The sequence below is a fragment of the Anabrus simplex genome, chromosome 2 (genome assembly GCF_040414725.1).
Source record: "Anabrus simplex isolate iqAnaSimp1 chromosome 2, ASM4041472v1, whole genome shotgun sequence".
In the NCBI taxonomy this organism is placed as follows: Eukaryota; Metazoa; Arthropoda; class Insecta; order Orthoptera; family Tettigoniidae; genus Anabrus; species Anabrus simplex.
Genome location: NC_090266.1, coordinates 446762317 through 446782430, shown reverse-complemented (window position 1 = coordinate 446782430; position 20114 = coordinate 446762317). Strand labels below are relative to the sequence as shown.

The 20114-nt window shown below is 41.2% G+C and overlaps 1 protein-coding gene across 1 annotated transcript in view; it reads right to left on the bottom strand.

Annotated features, from left to right (window-relative positions):
- The window catches only part of LOC136863572 (discoidin domain-containing receptor 2), a 954446-nt gene that overhangs the window by 245932 nt on the left and 688400 nt on the right, over window positions 1-20114 (bottom strand). The window contains exon 6 of the mRNA XM_068226000.1: window positions 7165-7340. Within this exon, the coding sequence (XP_068082101.1) occupies window positions 7165-7340 (176 nt within the window). The remainder of the gene's footprint in view (window positions 1-7164; window positions 7341-20114) is intronic.

The window sequence follows — 20114 nt, the reverse complement described above, 5'->3', positions numbered from 1 at the left end:
ATGGGAGTGGTTGACGAGCGTAACGAAGAATGGAGCTCCTGCTTTACGTGGTCTACGCACGGGGTTCCTCAGCTATGTAAAATTAAAAATGGCTGAGAGCGGTAGTACCGTAATGGCGGCGATCCATTGCTTGGTACACCAGGAGGCAATCTGTGCAAAAGTCGTCAAGATTAATTAAACAAGTAATGGGAACACTAGTGCGACTGGTAAATTTTATTCGCTCCCATGGACTCACGCACCGTCAATTCAAAGAGTTTTTGGATGACATTGAAGCGGAGTATCCGGATATCCCGTGCCATGCAGAAGTAAGAGGGCTGAGCAAGGCGAAGGTGCTTCATCGTGTTTTTGCTTGCTGAACGCAATAGATACTTTTGTGACATGAGGGTGGCCCGAAGTTCTTTTGCGTGATCCTAAGTGGGTGGCAGACTTTGCATTTTTACGTGACATTACTGCCCATCTGAATACTTTGAACACTTCGCTTCAGGGCGAAAAGCACAATTTGTGCGATTTGGTGGAAAAAATTCAAGCGTTCAAAAAATTGATTTTGTGGGAAAACCAGTTGCGTGCAAGGAACACAGGACATTTTCCATTGCATGAAACAGTGAAGGAAGGTGTCGACTTTGATGAATACTTGCAGTTAATTCACCAATTACAAGAAGAGTTTGAAAATACATTTTCAGAATTATCAGAACTCCAAGCGGTGAACTGCAGTGAAATGTTCGTCTTAAAGACCGCTTTCTAATGTCATGAAGTTTAGAAGAATTTTACAGCGGCTTTCCGCAAGAAGAATACTCCCTTTTGAATAAACATGCACGTAAAGTTCTGTCAATGTTCGGCTCAACGTACATTCGTGAGCGTTTCTTTTTGGCTCTTAAGCTTACCAAAAATAAAAATCGTGCAACGATGAGCGAGGGAAACTTGCGCAATGGTTTAAGAATAGCTGTTCAGAAATATTCTACCCAATTTGGAGAAGACTGTTTGCTCCAAAACTAAAAGCTCGTAAAAGCGACTGAGTAAAAGTCACTCAAGGCCTGTACTATCTGTTCATATTGGTAAGATTTTGTTAAATTTTCCTCTCAGATATGTTCAAATTTCAGTTTTGAATAAACCACACTATTCTTTACTCAACACTTGATTTAGTTTCCTGCATATTCCATACATCGGAGTACCTTTCGATTTGTATATGCGATATATTTGTCATGGCAAAAGTGCCCTATAAATATGATGTCAACAATCCCACAAAAGCCATCGCCCGCACGGCTGTACGTACGTATCTAGTCAGCGCAGTCCGAACATCGTCCGTCTGTCTCAGGCCTCCTCGCTGCTACAGTGTAGTGGTGGTAGGGGAAGGAGCGCTGGTCTCGGAGCGCAATGGCTGGATGGCCCTGCCCTAGAGCGAGCTCAGCGTCACCCGCTTCACGGACGTGCTGGCAGGCATGTGGACGAAATATTGAAACTAACTTTTTCTTAACTGGCAAGTCCTTAAACGTTTGCCTACGGGGTGGGAGGGGGGGGGGGGGAGGGGGGAGGGGGAGGGTACGAATTTTGATTTCTGCGCGCGGTACAATAATGTATATCAAAGTTCTACGTCTGCTGCTCCCATCTAGCCTACGGATGCAGATACGTCCGAAGACACTCAATAAGTTGTACTCGAATCCCTGGAGATTGAAAATAGTCTTACTTGACACCCTTCAGGAAAGGAGACGCCAGGAAAGAACACAAATCTTTCTCTACCTACATTCTGAGCATTCCCTTATTTCAAACACCCACGCAACATATTATTCGCCCCAAAGAACTGAGGCCATCGCTCCTGCACAGTCCACACCCATTATTTAAATATCTTAAGAAATCTTCCATATTTCCAGCAACATGAATTAAATTATTATATTCAGATGTACAGTACTTTATAGTTTTTCATTTTATGATTTTTGCCTTCTAACATAAATAATTGTGTTCTCAAAATATATATTATATTATAAACATAACTTCATACCGATCTCTGTATTTAACAAAATACAAACTGCTACGGTACCCTTAACGTCTGGTGTCCGTTTGAATGATGCCACATATCGCCTGAACTAAGAACATTAATTTACAAACTTGTTCACACGTGCGTATTAGTAGTCATAGTGACATACTTCTCAAAAACATGAGAACGTACTAGCTGAGTGGCGTAATATATGGTTTATCACCAAGCCGGTCGTGGTTGGATTCCCGGCCGATGCATGTGGGATTTTCGAAATAGAAAGACTTGTCTCTGTGGTTCGAATTCCACGTAACACTGGAGGTCCCTAAGGCTATGATCATGGAATTAATAATCATTCAAACGTTCAAGCTCCCTTGCCTGTTTTTATCTAAGAATTATTACAATTAGAGCAGATTTAATTTGGGTTCTAACGGTTTAATTCCAAACAAACACACCAGTACTGATACCACAGGCACACTGGTATAATAATTTCGTGTTGCTATTACCGCAAGGTGCAGCCCGTATAGGACAGACCCTCCGATAAGGGTGGGCGAAGTCTGTGTGTAAGGAAACCTGCGTATTGTTTTGGACGATAATATTTTATGCGGTGTGTAAGTTTCAGGAATGTTAAGGAGAGCGCAGTCATCTAGTTCCCGAATCAAGGACATTAAGCATTTATAACTGAAATCCGAGGATCCAGCCGTGAATCGAATCCGTCCCCGAAGTTCCGAAGGCCAAGATAATGACCATTCAGCCACTGAGGCGGACAGTCACACAGGTTATCTCCTAGTTTTCACACGCACTAAGTATACGAGAAGCAACATCAACAACAATAAGATAAGCCCCAAACACAAAAAAAAGAAAAAGAAAAGAAATCTACAGCGTTAGAATAACGTAAATTACGTACAACTCCACACAGATTAATATCGAACATTTCCTTTTACCCGCAGTGAGATAGGTAAAGTGAAGTGGAATGAAGGACTCTCATTACGAAAATCTGACTGAATGTTAAATGGGCAACGAGATCAGGAGAGAGACGTCTTATTGTCTCCTCTAACTTCTGTAAAGAGGAGGATCAGACTATGTACTTATTCTGCATAATGTAAGGAAACCGAGTAGCAGAGACCACTCCGATAGTCAAAGTTAATCCCACAAATCAACAATGGCAAGGAGAGGAATTTGCCATGCTTCTCTACTTCCTTTCTAAATATAACCTTCTCCGTGATTTCTCAACAGCAGAAACTCTGGAGCTCAAATTACGCTAACGGCTTAATACCAAAGTGATCTCCAGCCGCAGAACGGATGTCATAACAGTATTCAATTCGGATTTTAACGGCAATGTTTTCTCGCCTAGGGACGTTCAAATATATAATATAATATAATATAATATAATATAATATAATATAATATAATATAATATAATATAATATAATATAATATAATATAATATAATATAATATAATAGCCGGCACCGTGGTGTAGGGGTAGCGTACATGCCTCTTACCCGGGTTCGAATCCCGGCAAGGTCGTGGATTTTTACCTGGACCTGAGGGCTGGTTCGAGGTCCACTCAGCCTACGTGATTAGAATTGAGGAGCTATCTGACGGTGAGATAGCGGCCCCGGTCTGGAAAGCCAAGAATAACGACCGAGAGGATTCGTCGTGCTGACCACACGACACCTCGTAATCTGCAGTCCTTCGAGCTAAGCAGCGGTCAATTGGTAGACCAAGGCCATGGGGTAAAAATATAGTATAATATAATATAATATAATATAATATAATATAATATAATATAATATAATATAATATAATATAATATCCAAAAGCATACTCTTTAATACTGGCATCAGTGTGTTACTACTGAGTAAAATATTTTCCATTCTTTTGTTTATTATTGACTTATTTTATACGGTGTGGCTCAGGCTATAAAGATTAGTGTTATGACAAATCGTCTTATACCACGTGAATCAGCTTCTTCTACCAATGCTGTTTTATGCAAATCGTAGTTTTATGCACGTCCTGAAAACATCGGTCTTTCCGGTACGCATAATAAACGCAGTAAAACATATATCATTCTTGTTACGGCTTACACAAAAATAGGAAGCTTTTATGTCATAATATTATTAAATAACAGAAACCACGAGTGTGCTCTCTAAATGGCTCGATATATAAATGAAGAATCTGTAAAACATGAAGTGGACGTTACGTACGTGTTTAAAACTACCACATGTTCCAATTTGCTTTACGTCGCACCGATACAGATAGGTCTTATAGCGACTATGCCATAGGAAAGGGCTAGGAGTTCAAGAAAATGGTAGAAAGATATAAAAGGTAAATTATTGTAAATTTAACATCGCTAAAATCATGAACGATGAAGACAAATTTAACACCGGTAAAGCCACGAAAAATAAACAAAATTCTAACACAGATAAAACCATTAAAATATACACAGCTACTGGAGCTTCAATGTTAATGAAAATATTTGAGAATAATCTTCCTATAAACACCAACTCCATGTGATTACCATGATATAATATGCACCTGATATCATAAACCTGAGTGGGTAGAACCCAAATGCGTAGTTTTTTTAAGTAAGTCCAGTAATTTTCCGTTTTTAGGAATATACAGACAGACAGACAGACAGACAGACAGACAGACAGACAGACAGACAGACAGACAGACAGACAGACAGACAGACAGACAGACAGACAGACAGACAGACAGACAGACAGACAGACAGACACCACAGGGAATAGTTCTACCTAATGTTACTTCGGTGTTCAGGTACGTTAGGTGGGGGTAATTTTAAATCCGAGAGAAATATGATGCATCCCCTGATTTTCGCCTGTTATGGATCCTTCATATAACTGTAGATCTGCGAGGGTGTCCGTCAGTGGCTGCAGAGCATGAAGCCTGTAGAAATTAGCAATTGTTTCCGTCATTTGAAGAGTAAGCGAAATTATGTATGTTAGAATTATTTAAAATGAAGGGATGTTTCACATATACCTTACAGATTTTACATTTAGGCTACAATTAATAGTGTAAGAGAAGATTGAAATAAAAATCCTTGTCTTCCTATAAACTCCCAGTCTCTTCAGTGATTTTAAAATGATATGTATATCGAAACCTGCTGCTGGATGAGTGGACTCTAGATATGATGTTTGGCAGAGATGTAGTCAATAGTGTAAGACAAAATTGAAACAAAGCTCTTATGGTCTTCCTTTAAACCTCCAGTATATTTAGTGATTTTTAAGAGATATGCATATCAAAACCTGCGTTTGGATGAGGCGACCCTAAATATGAAGCTTGGTCGGGAGATAATCAATAGTGTAAAAGAAAATGAAAACAATTTTTTCGTCTTCCTATAAACCCCAGTATCCTCAGTGATTTTTACAAGATATGCATATAAAAACCTTCTTCTGGACGAGTAGACTCTAAATATGAAGTTTGGTTGAGATATAATAAATAGTGTAAGAGAAAATGGAAATATAAACCATTCTGGTCTTCGTATAAACCCTCAGTCTATTCAGCGATTTTTAAATGATATGCATATTTAAACTTGCGCTTGGATGAGTAGACTCAAATATGAAGTTTGGTCTAGAGATTATCAAGATGGTAAAATAGAAATTGAAAGAACTATTTTCATCTTCCTATAAACCCCAGTCTATTCGGTGATTTTTAAATGACATGGATGTCGAAACCTGCTCCCGGAGGAGTAGACTCTAAATATGAAGTTTGGTCGAGATCTATTCAGCCGTTTACACTTGATGGTTGAACAAACAAACAAACAAACAAACACACAAACAAACAAACAAACAAACAAACAAACAAACAAACAAACAAACAAAAACGAAAAATAAAAGCTACTAATACGATCTTGAATTTATCTAAAATGGATATATATGTATGTATCAAAATTTGGTGAAAGAAAATACGTAAAAGACAACGCACCCCTAAAATTTTATTTATCAGATTCTGCCACGATACATTAATAATATTATGAACAATAATTGATCAAACATTTATCGTAATATTATACTCTGTGCACTCAAAGGATTTCTGTTTTATGTGGATCAAATTTACATTGGTGATTTTTAAAAATTATTCCGTCAGAATATTATATTATATTATTATTATTATTATTATTATTATTATTATTATTATTATTATTATTATTATTATTATTATTATTATTATTATTATTATTATTATGTCCAGCTGCAGGGCGTGCTGGCCTTTGATCCAGGGCGTTCCGCGTTCAATTCCCGATCATGTCGGGGATTCTGTTTGTGCCATCTTCATCATAGGTATGGCCCCATCCTCAAAGACGTGCAGGTCGCCCATACGTCGTTAACTCGATAGACCTACACCAGGCGTCTTCGGATGCCACACGCCATTCTTATATTATTATTACTATGCACATAAACCTTGGGGTGACAGACCTGACGGTCCTTTTTCTACCAAGAGACCATTGCTCAGCCCGAAGTCCTGCAGATTACGAGGTGACGCGTGTCAGCACGATGAATCCTCTCGGCCGTTATTCTTGGCTTTCTGGACTGGAGCTCTACCGTCAGGTAGCTCCTCAGATCCAAGAGAGAATCCCTGACATGGTCAGAATCAAACCCGGGGCCTACGGGTACGCTACCCCTAGCCTTCGGGACCGGCTATTATGATGCCCAAGAATTGATAAAATACTTATTTTTAAAGCATACTCGAAACACTTGCCGATTTTTCTGATTTAGGTCTATGCCACTGATGTTCACATTGGTGATTATTTAAAAGCATACTGTCCGATTTTTATTATTATTATTATTATTATTATTATTATTATTATTATTATTATTATTATTATTATTGCCAAAATGCAGCATTAACATTAACGATGAAAATCCAAAACAATATTAAATTTAAAATTTGTTGGCTAATAATGCTCTGCTTTTATTTATCATGTCACAAGTTATAACGGAGTTATCAGGGGAGGGACGTGAAACGATAAATCCATGCAGTTCGAAAACAGGTGATAGACGGCGGCGGTGTCTCAACGGAGTCGAGAGTGTCGGTCCCGGAGACAGTAGTCACGACTCTTCGCGACTCAGCAATCCACATCCTGTATTTGGACTCCTCGTGAGAAAGCAACTACGATTTCCTATATTACGAATGACATCAACATAAGAATAAAATTAAGCTCTGTTTACTCACCTTCATATTTATAGTCACGCCGAATGGGTTCCTCAGGATTGTCGGTGAACCCTGCAGTTTCTGACGGCGGCTCAGGACAAGGATTACGACGAACACAATCAGCAAGAGCAACATGATTGCTGTAAGAACTCCGATCACTACTTCCACGTAGCCTTGACCCTCGTTGGGAGCTGCTACTGTAAACATTCAAACGCCACACATACAAAAATAGACCTTTCTCAACCTTATAAGTCTCAAATCATGACGAAAAATATTTTTGTTTGTTGAAAAATAAGAAACAAAGGGTGCTCATGCAAACCCTGAAATCTAGGTTGGATAGAAATTCATTCCAGTGGTGTGCGTATTAAACTGAGTGGCTAGGAAATACAAATTATTTCACTCGATTTGATCCTACACAGACATAAACAAGTAAGAAACATGACTTTAAGGTACAGATGTTTCTGCGGTGTGCTGTGGAATGCATTATTAGCAATTCAATTCACTTAACTTAGAGCTGCACACATTAGTAATGGTTGACTCTCGCAAGTGTGACTGAGACGAATGGTACTGTGAAATACTTGTGTAGAATTTTCTTCTGGGAACATACCGATGCTTGATTACTTTGAGTGGATTAACACTGTTGCTCAAAGATAAAACGAAAACATTACGAGTAAAATTGAAACTAAACTGTGTCGGTATATTTACATTACCCCTCTACCAGTTTGAGGAGGGCCTTGCATCACTAGTTTAAAATTCAAAATCTTAGTCGATGAATGACTTATTCTCACATGGTGAAATGGGGAGTGTACAGATTTTCTCAGGAATCTCCTATTTGCTCCATAGTCTGGAACTAAGGTGCATCGGATGCAAATACTATCAATCAACAATTCACGAATGGTATTTTTGTTAGAGGTTCGCACTCACTCGTACAGGTTTTGTGACTATGGGAAAGGAATAGGCTATGATTGGAAATTAAGCGGCCTTGTGGTTAGTTAATGTATAGTGGTAACATTCGCCAGGTGTGATAATAGGAAAAAAGGGAAAACCGTCTTCAGCATTGCTGATTGTGTTATTCGAAACCGAAATCACCGAAGGAGTTGGCCGTACGGCCAGGGCCACGCATCTGTAAGCTTGCATTCGGGAGATAGTGGGTTCGAATCTCACCGTCCGCAGCCCTGAAGATGGTTTTCCGAGGTTTCCCCATTTCCACACCGGTCAAGTCCTGAGGCTGTACGTTAATTAAGGCTACGGCAGCTATCTTCCCAATCACATCCCTCCGTCACCAAAAACCTTCGATGTGAAACCCCGATCTTCCGAATGCGAGCTTATAGTTATGCAGCGAGTAGCCTACCTCACTGCCAACTAGCTCCGTTTTCTACACAGGCGTCCATTTCTGTACTGATTATCATATCCGAACTGATATATATTATAATATTTAGCTGCTATGGTAATCGGGCCCAACATTAGCTGCACCATGGCCTCGGGTACATATCGCTTACCTCCCGACAGCCCAGGCCCGTATTGTAGGGATGTTGTTTCCAGGGCGAATTTACGCACTCCTACAGTATAATGCATTTCAAGGTTCATTTTCCTTCACATATCGGCACAGGAAAGTGAACACAACGAGAATTATTCTGATGGACTGCATATAAATGTGTCCGGGAGGCGTGACCGGACATAAGGAATATAATTCGTAGGAAAAGCATTGGGACATACGAAGTTTTAAATGAAAGCCATCGATATATTTTTTCATTGTATGTTGCATACCACCAGAATTTTGCATTTTTGAACATTTCATTCCTTCATCAAATATGTAATTAAAACTAAAATCATGAAAAAAATTCGATCGCATTTATACGTCCTTGTTTCCAGTTTTAGTTTTTATTATTTTAGGTCTATTTATAGGTATTTTTTAGGCAATTTGTAGGCCTTCAACTTCCGAGCCCTAGTGATAACTGAACGCTGGCCTACTCAAACTTTCACCTCCTTTCTCTAATACACTGCCCTCATCCATCCCAGGCGATCTCCGTGCACTGTATCATGTGATACGGACTAGAACATTATTATTACTTTCATCGACCTGTTTTGGTCTCAACTTTGCCTTTAGGAATATGAAAACAACTAATGTGTGAGTGACAGTAGTAGCAAACATTGTGGCTAGTATTTTTAGCTGGTGTGTGCGCACTTCATTGGGCTTCGCAGAGTGAAATTTATGTAATTCATTCTAGTGCATCGAGAAGAGCAAGGGGAAACAAACTACCTCGCTCTTTGTTTTCCCAGTACGCCTCTTCAGTGGCTTCGTGGCTTTGTATGACAACTAATGGTGGAACTGTTGGGATTCAGTTAGCCTTTCGGCCGAGCTAAACAGATAAACTGAAGCTTTACTGTCTGGAAAATAAATATTTACCTGCATATTACCAACAATTTGAAATATGGAATTGTTATACGGAAATTCTAACATGTTTATTGCATTGGCAATAAGGTTACTGAAAATCTTGTAAAATTTAGCCCGGTGGTATACCTGTTCCCGGGTGTTTTGTTTGCTTAGCACCATTTCTATCGAAGTTAAATGATAAGAGTCTAATACTAGACTGCTATTACGCTATATGTTAAGGAAGTTTCAGCCAAGAAAAGAAAATAGGACAGAAATCTACACATATGAAGAGACTTTGAAATCAATTGAGTAGGGAACGAAATACAAAAATGTTGTAGAAAATAAAATGCCTGAGAGCAACGAAAGGTAAAATTCAAGTTATGTTTCTTGTCAAATAATTCTTACCGCACGATATAATCTTGTTTGACTCTGATAGTAATTAGCACGATGCACGTTCCGACGAATCTTCGAAATCAATACTACCAGTTTGTTAGACTGTAGAATAAATTGGAAAACCCGGTTATCACTAGTAGACTGGTATACATGCGGTGGGGGATCATTAAATTTATTATTCATTACACAATTTATTGTTGCAAATGTAATGCTATTTTATTTCTTCCAAGAAAATGTTGTAGTAGTTACTCACAAGAATTTATCTCACTTTAGAGTAAATACTTAGTTGTAAGTTGTTATGAAAGTCAAATAAGTATAACATTCCTTCATTTCAATAATATAGGATGAAGCATGGAATAGAATACCTGTACGCGACGAACATAACAGCACCGCCAAATATACACTGACTGACAGAGCAAATGCAACACCAAGAAGGAGTGGTTCGAAAGGGATGAAAGTTGGGGAAAAAACAGAGACGGCACGGACGAATAATTGATGTTTATTTCAAACCGATATGCAGGTTACACAATGCGCACGGCATCGACTCAGTAGGATGTAGGACCACCGCGAGCGGCGATGCACGCAGAAACACGTCGAGGTACAGAGTCAATAAGAGTGCGGATGGTGTCCTGAGGGATGGTTCTCCATTCTCTGTCAACCATTTGCCACAGTTGGTCGTCCGTACGAAGCTGGGGCAGAGTTTGCAAACGGCGTCCAATGAGATCCCACACGTGTTCGATTGATGAGAGATCCGGAGAGTACGCTGGCCACGGAAGCATCTTTACACCTCGTAGAGCCTGTTGGGAGATGCGAGCAGTGTGTGGGCGGGCATTATCCTGCTGAAACAGAGCATTGGGCAGCCCCTGAAAGTATGGGAGTGCCACCGGCCGCAGCACATGCTGCACGTAGCGTTGGGCATTTGACGTGCCTTGAATACGCACTAGAGGTGACGTGGAATCATACGAAATAGCGCCCCAAACCATGATGCCGCGTTGTCTAGCGGTAGGGCGCTCCACAGTTACTGCCGGATTTGACCTTTCTCCACGCCGACGCCACACTCGTCTGCGGTGACTATCACTGACAGAACAGAAGCGTGACTCATCGGAGAACACGACGTTCCGCCATTCCCTCATCCAAGTCGCTCTAGCCCGGCACCATGCCAGGCGTGCACGTTTATGCTGTGGAGTCAATGGTAGTCTTCTGAGCGGACGCCGGGAGTGCAGGCCTCCTTCAACCAATCGACCGGAAATTGTTCTGGTCGATATTGGAACAGCCAGGGTGTCTTGCACATGCTGAAGAACGCCGGTTGACGTGGCGTGCGGGCCTGCCACCGCTTGGCGGCGGATGCGCCGATCCTCGCGTGCTGACGTCACTCGGGCTGCGCCTGGACCCCTCGCACGTGCCACATGTCCCTGCGCCAACCATCTTCGCCACAGGCGCTGCACCGTGGACACATCCCTATGGGTATCGGCTGCGATTTGACGAAGCGACCAACCTGCCCTTCTCAGCCCGATCACCATACCCCTCGTAAAGTCGTCTGTCTGCTGGAAATGCCTCCGTTGACGGCGGCCTGGCATTCTTAGCTATACACGTGTCCTGTGGCACACGACAACACGTTCTACAATGACTGTCGGCTGAGAAATCACGGTACGAAGTGGGCCATTCGCCAACGCCGTGTTCCATTTATCGTTCGCTACGTGCGCAGCACAGCGGCGCATTTCACATCATAAGCATACCTCAGTGACGTCAGTCTACCCTGCAATTGGCATAAAGTTCTGACCACTCCTTCTTGGTGTAGCATTTGCTCTGTCAGTCAGTGTAGAAGGACATCGAAGCACCTCCGAAGCATATTGGCAGACTCAATCCACAATTTCACAAGGTATTTTATGATAATTAAACATTAAATCCGGAATGTTTGTATAATTTCAGTGAACCAAAAAATATTTTTTCGTTCTTGTTACAGCTGAGGTAGTAACCGAACCCAGTTGAGGCAAAACATAGCATGAATGAAGTTAGTGATTAAGGGCATTCTAATCGTGATCAGTAAGTTGAAACGATTAGCTTTACAGACAAAAAAATTAAACCACATTTTTGCTAATGGTTTGTGAAATCGTTATTTATTATTTCACTAGACCGAGCGGCGTGGCCGCGCGTGTTAGCGTGCTGCGGCTGCGGTTGTGGAGCCAAACTCTTCAATCAGAAGGCGAGAAGGCTTGTATCCCACAGTCGAATGTCCTGAGAATAGTTTTCTGCGGTTTCCCACTTTCACTTCTAGGCAAATACCGTGGCGGTTCCTAGTCATAGGCCGCAGCAGATTCCTTCCAATTCCTTACGCAGTTTCATTCAAAGTCGTTCTTTTCGTCTTCATTAACTCCTCAGTCGAGGTCAGCGTCAGGAGCGGCATCCGGCCGTAAAAAGTACCTTATAATTTCAACACACCTCAACCCCCAACCCCGAATCAGAAAACGGGACTAAGCGATAGACATCCGTACATTTATTATTTTCGTAGCTGTAAGCTTCTCTACAACAGGGAAGAAGTGCTTCTACTGTAAATGCCTTCATGCTTTATCTTCATATTCACATAATAGCTATGTGATGTAAATTCATGGATTGGGATCGTATACACTTAATTGTAAGTGGTGTCTACACATAGCCCATTCCTGTCGAATAACACGAGGGGTTCTGCTCAATGCCCAACGTCCCCATTCGACTTTCGAATGACCATCAACAGCGTCATCTACTCTCACTCCATATGAGTGCTGCGGAGAGGTTTGGAATTGAACCCAAGCTACTTTTTATTTTTTTATTTTGCTACATTTTAACGTCGCACTAACACATCGGCTACGCAAGGATGGGAAAGGTACAACATTCGCCTCGTGTGAAGAAGGGAAACCACGGAAAAACATATTCAGGGCTGCCGACGGTGGGATTCGAACCCATTATCTCCCGAATGCGAGCTCACAACTTCGCGACCCTGACCACAAGGTCAATTCGCTCGGCACCCAGGCTCTTAGCACTCACTCTAGTGATTAGAAGTTGTATACCAATTTAGTCTAGCACCTTGCCAGCCAACATTTAGATCAGGGCCTCTCAGGGTGCATGTGCCAGTGCACTGCACGACGCAAGGTGCACGAGACGACTTCATTAGGTTGACCAGAGTGCAAACCCCCACTCCTCTTTTCTAACACCTCTCTCAACCGCTCGGACTTTCTCCGCCAGCCTCACCTTCCCCGCTGTTTCTCTCGTACCTGCGAAATGTTTACGAGCGGTGAGCGGAGACACTCAGTTGTATTGGACGAGGTTACCGGGGTTCAAAAAACTCTTCTTTCAATTTGGTTTGAGCAAACAATTTATCTTCTCTAGCTCTTCTTTCCCTTTTTCTTTGCAATTATACCAGTATGTCTTGAACAAGGGATCGGCCGACAGCAATTCTGAGAGCGTCATTAAAATTACAATCAGAAATACTCGCACGCAATGTGGTTTTCGTACAAGTAAAAAATCTTTCACATGGTCGGTAGATGCATAGTGGGTCTCGGCCCATAAGTGGCCACGACTGGTCCGTGGTCCAACAGCTCTGCACTCTGACCGGCCAACCGAGCAGAGGAGGGGTGGGCACGGCTCTACCATGGCTCTACGCCTCTGCATTCGGGAGACGGGACAGGGTTAGACCTCACGGCTGGCCCCAATCGTCGGCTGTCCTGAGAATGGTTTTCCGTGGTTTTCCATTCTCCTGCACTAAGGCGAATCCCGGGACAGTTCCTAGTATAGGCCACGGCCGCCAACCCACTTACCTTCTCCGTACATCTCCTTCACCGTAACAAATCTCCCGACCTGAGAGATGGAGCGGCGTCACCGTCTAAGAGGCCGCCTCCCCCTTCAGGGGAGGAATGAAAACATTTTTTTAGTAGTAGTACTTTCACATATACATGTGGAACCAAACATAGAAATAATCTTACCTGCTTCTCGATGCAGCTTAGGAAAATCTAGGAGCTTTTCTGTTATGTGTAGGTCGTCGTCTACGCCACGTAAAATATGGCTAAACTGGGACGTATCTCTGATATCCGTTGACTTTTCAAGTGCGATGGAATACGCTAAGAAGTACGCAGTTTTGGCTGCCGATTGTTCACGCAAATTTCCTGCAGTGTCGCTGATTCGCCGAGTTATTTTCATAGTGGACAGTGGTATTCTGCTCTATGCTGGAGCTAATGGAGGATTCATCGTCGCTTCTATGTCCAACAAAATATTCTTTATTAGTGGCCCGTCTATAAACGGCTTTCCAGCTTTTGCTAATCGTAAAGCAACTTTATAACTAGCTCTAAGAGCAGCGTCTCTAGACTCTTCATCTTGTTCGCCCTAAACTAGGTATATTCGAAAAGTGAATTAGAAAAACACGTTTGAGGGGAATGTAGACATAATTTTTTTTAAAAAAATTGTAGGACCCGTAACCAAGATAAAGCCGACCCCATGGTGTAGGGGTAGCGTGCCTGCCTCTTACCCGGAGGCCTCGGGTTCGATTCCTGGCCAGGTCAGGGATTTTTACCTGGATCTGAGGGCTGGTTCGAGGTCCACTCAGCCTATGTGATTAGAATTGAGGAACTATCTGACGGTAATGTAGCGGCCCCGGTCCAGTAAGCCAAGAATAATGGCCGAAAGGATTCGACGTGCTCACCACACGACACCTCGTAATCTGCAGGCCTTCGGGCAGAGCAGCGGTCGCTTGGTAGGCCAAGGTCCTTCAGGGTTGTAGAGCCATGGGTTAGTTAGTAACCAAGATAAAAATGCTACAGTACTGGAACAAACTTCATTTATGGATATAGAATCCTCTTCTCCAAGATGTTCCAACTTCCTTAATACTTTATCTCTGGTGTTTCCTATGATTTCATAATAATTTTCCGAATGTAGTCTGTTGTAGTGTCTTTCAATAGACGATTATCTTACGCACGTAATTATTGTTCCACAAGTTAAGCATTTGGCTTTATCGTCGCGTCTGACAAAAGATAGGAAAGTTCTCAGTTCGATTGAAATGGACTTTCGGAAGTCTTTGCTTTCTTCGAAACAGGTTGCTCCATTATTAAGTTGTTGCCTTGCGCTTATGTATTTCACTGATAAACAAGCCGTCTATCACCGAACGCTTCGTCCCCTTCAGCGCACTACACCGTCCGAATCAAGCCGAGTCGAACCGATACACAGTGCACAGAGTCTTTGCGCCTCGGTTTGCACGCGTGAGATTTTAGGCGTTTCAGAGGCCCTGATTTAGATAGTAAAGAAAATTCGACAGAGTCCCAGATAAAACTTCCGCTACCGCTCCATGTTCAGGATAACTAAACCAGACTGTATATAAACGAATATCGTAGAACGCGTTTTCAAGCCAAATTCCGGATAAATGTGCAATCTGCTGCATTAATTTAAAACGCACATTTATCTGGCAGTCGTAGACTAATTTTTTTTTTGCTAGTTGCTTTACGTCGCACCGACACAGATAGGTCTTATGGCGACGATGGGATGGGAAAGGCCTAGGAGTTGGAAGGAAGCGGCCGTGGCCTTAATTAAGGTACAGCCCCAGCATTTGCCTGGTGTGAAAATGGGAAACCACGGAAAACCATCTTCAGGGCTGCCGATAGTGGGATTCGAACCTACTATCTCCCGGATGCAAGCTCACAGCCGCGCGCCTCTACGCGCACGGCCAACTCGCCCGGTCGTAGACTAATATAAGCCCTAAAGTGATGATAGCCAATAGTTGTCTTCTCCTTAATGAGCCATCTTTTAATGAAGGTTGGCAAACAACATGGTAAACTTTAATTTGGATGCAGCAACGCGGAGCAGGGACATAGTGCTCAATCCGTACCAGTCAACGAGATTTTTCAGCCACAGAGTTAGTTGTCTGCCTATGTTCTTCTGTACTTCCTTGTAAGACAAGGTGGTGGATTCTGTATTTACAATTCCCCATTACATGGCCGATGTTTTCCAGCTTCCGCTTCTTGATTGTCAACATAACTTCAGTTTCTTTTCCAGTCGATCTAACCCCTCGTAATTCTGGATTCTGTCCGTCCACGAAATGCGCAGCATCCGCCTGTACACCCATATTTCGAATGTGTCCAGTCTATTTCAGAGAGCCTGAGTAAATGTCTATCCGTCCATACCATACAGTAAAGTGGGAAACATGTAGGTGCGGACCAAGTGAAGCCTTAGGTTCAGCTGTAGTTTACAATTGGTGAGCAATTTCCTCTTCTTCATAAAGATGCTTCTGGCACGTTCAATACGAACCCGAATTTCTTGGCAGCAGCCCCAATGCTCACTGAGGTAACATGTTAATTACTGGTATTTGTTAACCTTGGTGCTGGTCTCACTGCCGAGAGTGAACTGCGCATTGACGTCTTGCTCTTTGCTTATGACCATAAACAAGGTTTTCTTGATAATTATCTCCAGTCCTCTACTACTGCAAGCCACGTTCACTTTGACTAATAATACCTGAAGTTTCTCTGCGTTACTTGATATCAACACTGTGTCGTCCGCTTATGGTTACTATGCTAAAAGCTCAAAATGAACAAGCATATTTTTCCCTGCAAACGTTGGTGTCATTCCAGCCCAGGATGAAACAAATGTCAATGAATTCCTACAGACTGGTGTCCTGTGAAGTAATTGCAATTGTGTAGTAATTTTACTAATTAGGCTACTTGTTTAAAATGTAGTTTGTAATTGATTAAAGTAGTTCTCAGGTAACTGTAGTTCAGCTCAATTAATTTTATTTTGTACTTCTTCCATCATTGCATATAGGTCTATAATATGGTAGAGATGATTGCCAACTTTCAACTATATTACTGTAAAACTGTGGCAATGTAATTTTCCAAATCTCAAACTCTTTTCTATACCTCATAAAAACATCATTGTAACAACCAACCAAGTATAAGTTATGTAAAATATTCCATGGGCTAATGCCAACGTGCACATTAACGAAACTTTTTCTTAATTTTCACATTGTTCAAACTGGCAAGTATGGATAACTAGCTATTGCACCCGTGCTTCGCTACGGAATTCTATATTGCATACGGAATTCGAGGTAAAACACTACAAACTTGTCAGTAAGAATATTATTGTTAAAAAATACAACGCAATTGGGAAATATCTTGGTGGCAATGGTCACATACAGTGGTTTGATAATAAGGTAAAGTTAAAACATATTTACCCAACAACAACAACAACAACAACAACAACAACAACAACAATAAAAGTACAACAAGCAATTCCATGGAAAGAAATATTACTAGTTTAACATTCTAAAGTATATCCAGTGCTTAACATTACGGCTTACAATACTATAGGTTGAGCTTACTACTAGCTAGTGGCTTTACAACGCACCGACACAGATAGGTCTTACGGCGACGGTGGGATAGGAAATACCTAGGAGTTGGAAGGAAGCGGCCGTGGCCTTAATTAAGGTACAGCCCCAGCATTTGCCTGGTGTGAAAATGGGGAACCACGGAAAACCATGTTCAAGGCTGCCGACTGTGGGGTTCGAACTTACTATCTCCCGAATACTGGATACTGGCCGCACTTAAGCAACTGCAGCTATCGAGCTCGGTCGGAAATAAACTGGACAATGATCATTGCAGACTGAACTGACTATCTAATTGATTTCATGAATGTTCAAAGTAAACTGGACACTGATCATTGCAGACTGAACTGACCATCTAACTGATTTCATGAATTTTGGAAATAAATCGGACACTGATCATTACAAACTGAACTGATCGTAATTGTTAGAAATAAACTGGACACTTATCATTGCAGACTGATCTGAATATATAATTGATTTCATGAATATTGAAAATAAACTGGACACTGATCATTGAAGACTGAACTGACCATCTAAGTGATTTCATGAATGTTGGAAATAAACCGGACACTGCTCATTGCAGACTGAACTGACCGTCTAACTGATTTCGTGAATGTTGGAAATAAACCGGACACTGACCGTTGCAGACTGAACTGACCATCTAACTGATTTCATGAATTTTGGAAATAAACCAGACAATGATCATTGCAGACTGAACTGATCGTATTTGATTTCATAAATGTTGGAAATAAACTGGACACTGATCATTGCAGACTGAACTGAATATCTAATTGATTTCATGAATATTGAAAAAATAAACTGGACACTGATCATTGAAGACCGAACTGACCATCTAACTGATTTCATGAATGTTGGAAATAAACTGGACACTGATCATTGCAGACTGAACTGACTATCTAATTGTTTTCATAAATGTTGAAAATAAAGCGGACACCGGTCTTTGCAGACTGAACTATCGAATTCATTACAAAAGTGCTGAAAATAAACTGGACACTGATCATTGCAGACTGAACTAACTATCCAATTGAATTAGTGAATGTTGAAAATAAACTGGACACTGATCACTGAACTAACTATCCAAATGAATTAATAAATATTGAAAATAAACTATCTTCAACACAATGCTGACTTTACAACTAGTGATCTCTCTCTCTCTCTCTCTCTCTCTTAGAGGATGTCTTTATACGTTGTTACAAGAAAAACATGGAATATAATGACATGACTCAATCATTCTGCATCGTTACGTTTCTTTGACCCTAAAAGTACTTACATTACTCACAACTATCCGTGTGGTCCATTAACCAACAAATAAAAATTACGTGTGAGTCTAGCCGCAAACATTACGTCTTTAACGGATCACTACTGTTAAACCAACCCTCTGATAGTCACTCAGACAACTAGAACTGAGGCAATCTAAAATATAAACCAATATCCTAATTGTGGGTGCGTGACAGACGAGTGCCATATTTACTCGCAAAATTCGATAAATTCTCCACAACACACATTAAAAATCTACTGCCACAACATCTGTGTCAAGACTTCGCCACAACAACTATTCCACCTCTCAAGAAAACCATTAATCCAGTATACAAAATATCATCTCTATAAGTTACGAGGTTCACATAATAGTATTACTTCTTCGAAACTCTCAAATCTCCCAGACAGTCGTCTGATAACGGCTCGCAGTATTCTAAACATCTCTCGCCCTTCCGCCTAGCGTATTGTCAATCATCCCGTACCTCCTGTCGTTTATACCTGCGATGAATCTGCGTGGAAAGAGGCTCACTTTGAAACAAGCCAGATTACAATATACTCCTTTCAATTGAATTTATCTCTCATTACATCTAACCTTCTGAGATAACGTAATTCCCGAAACCAAGAGTTCTCAAACCCTTGACATTGCACGTGCCTCCCACCGCATTCTAACACACATTATTTCCTCGGGGCATTTCCATCTCGGAATTATAACATATTATTCCCTCGGGGCATTACATCTTCCCGGCATCAACGTATTCTGAGTTTGATTCTCTCTCGGGGCATTTCCATCCTGGAATCCAACTAACTCATTTATTTTGACATTGTCTCGGCTGGTTCGTCCTTTCTCATCATGGCTATTGGATTTCTATATGATCTCAGATTAGTTTCTTATACAAATTTTATTGCTTATCTTAATCTCATTTTAATATTTCATTTTAATATCGTGGCTTATTTCATGGACTCATCATTGTACTAAAATTACGTAACTTTCGAAATCAACTTCTAGCAAATATCAAACTTTAAGCGACAGAAAAATAATGCCGATCTTGAGTTAATTTTTTAATTCCTATTTGCTTTACGTCGCACCGACACAGATATGTCTTATGGCGACGGTGGGATAGGAAAGGCCTAGGAACTGGAAGGAAGCGGCCGTGGCCTTAATTAAGGTACAGCCCTGGCATTTGCCTGGTGTGAAAATGGGAAACCACGGAAAACCATCTTCAGGGCTGCCGACAGTGGGGCTCGAACCCACTATCTCACGATTACTGGATACTGGCCGCACTTCAGCGACTGCAGCTATCGAGCTCGGTATGAGTTAATTTAGACATTACGATTTCTTTACTCGATACTCAAAAACTAAAATTTTCCAACACTCAACTATATTTTACATTATGCTTTGAAATGAAATCTTGACACACAAATTCTTTAACGATAAACTGACCTAAAACTTATCATTACCCGATAGCTTCATTAATCCGATTTAACCTAATCGCCTGAAATTTTGGTATTTAAATATAAAATGTACGTAAACTGTAACGGTTCAAATCTCCTTACAGGGTGATATTCGTATTTATTATTATTATTATTATTATT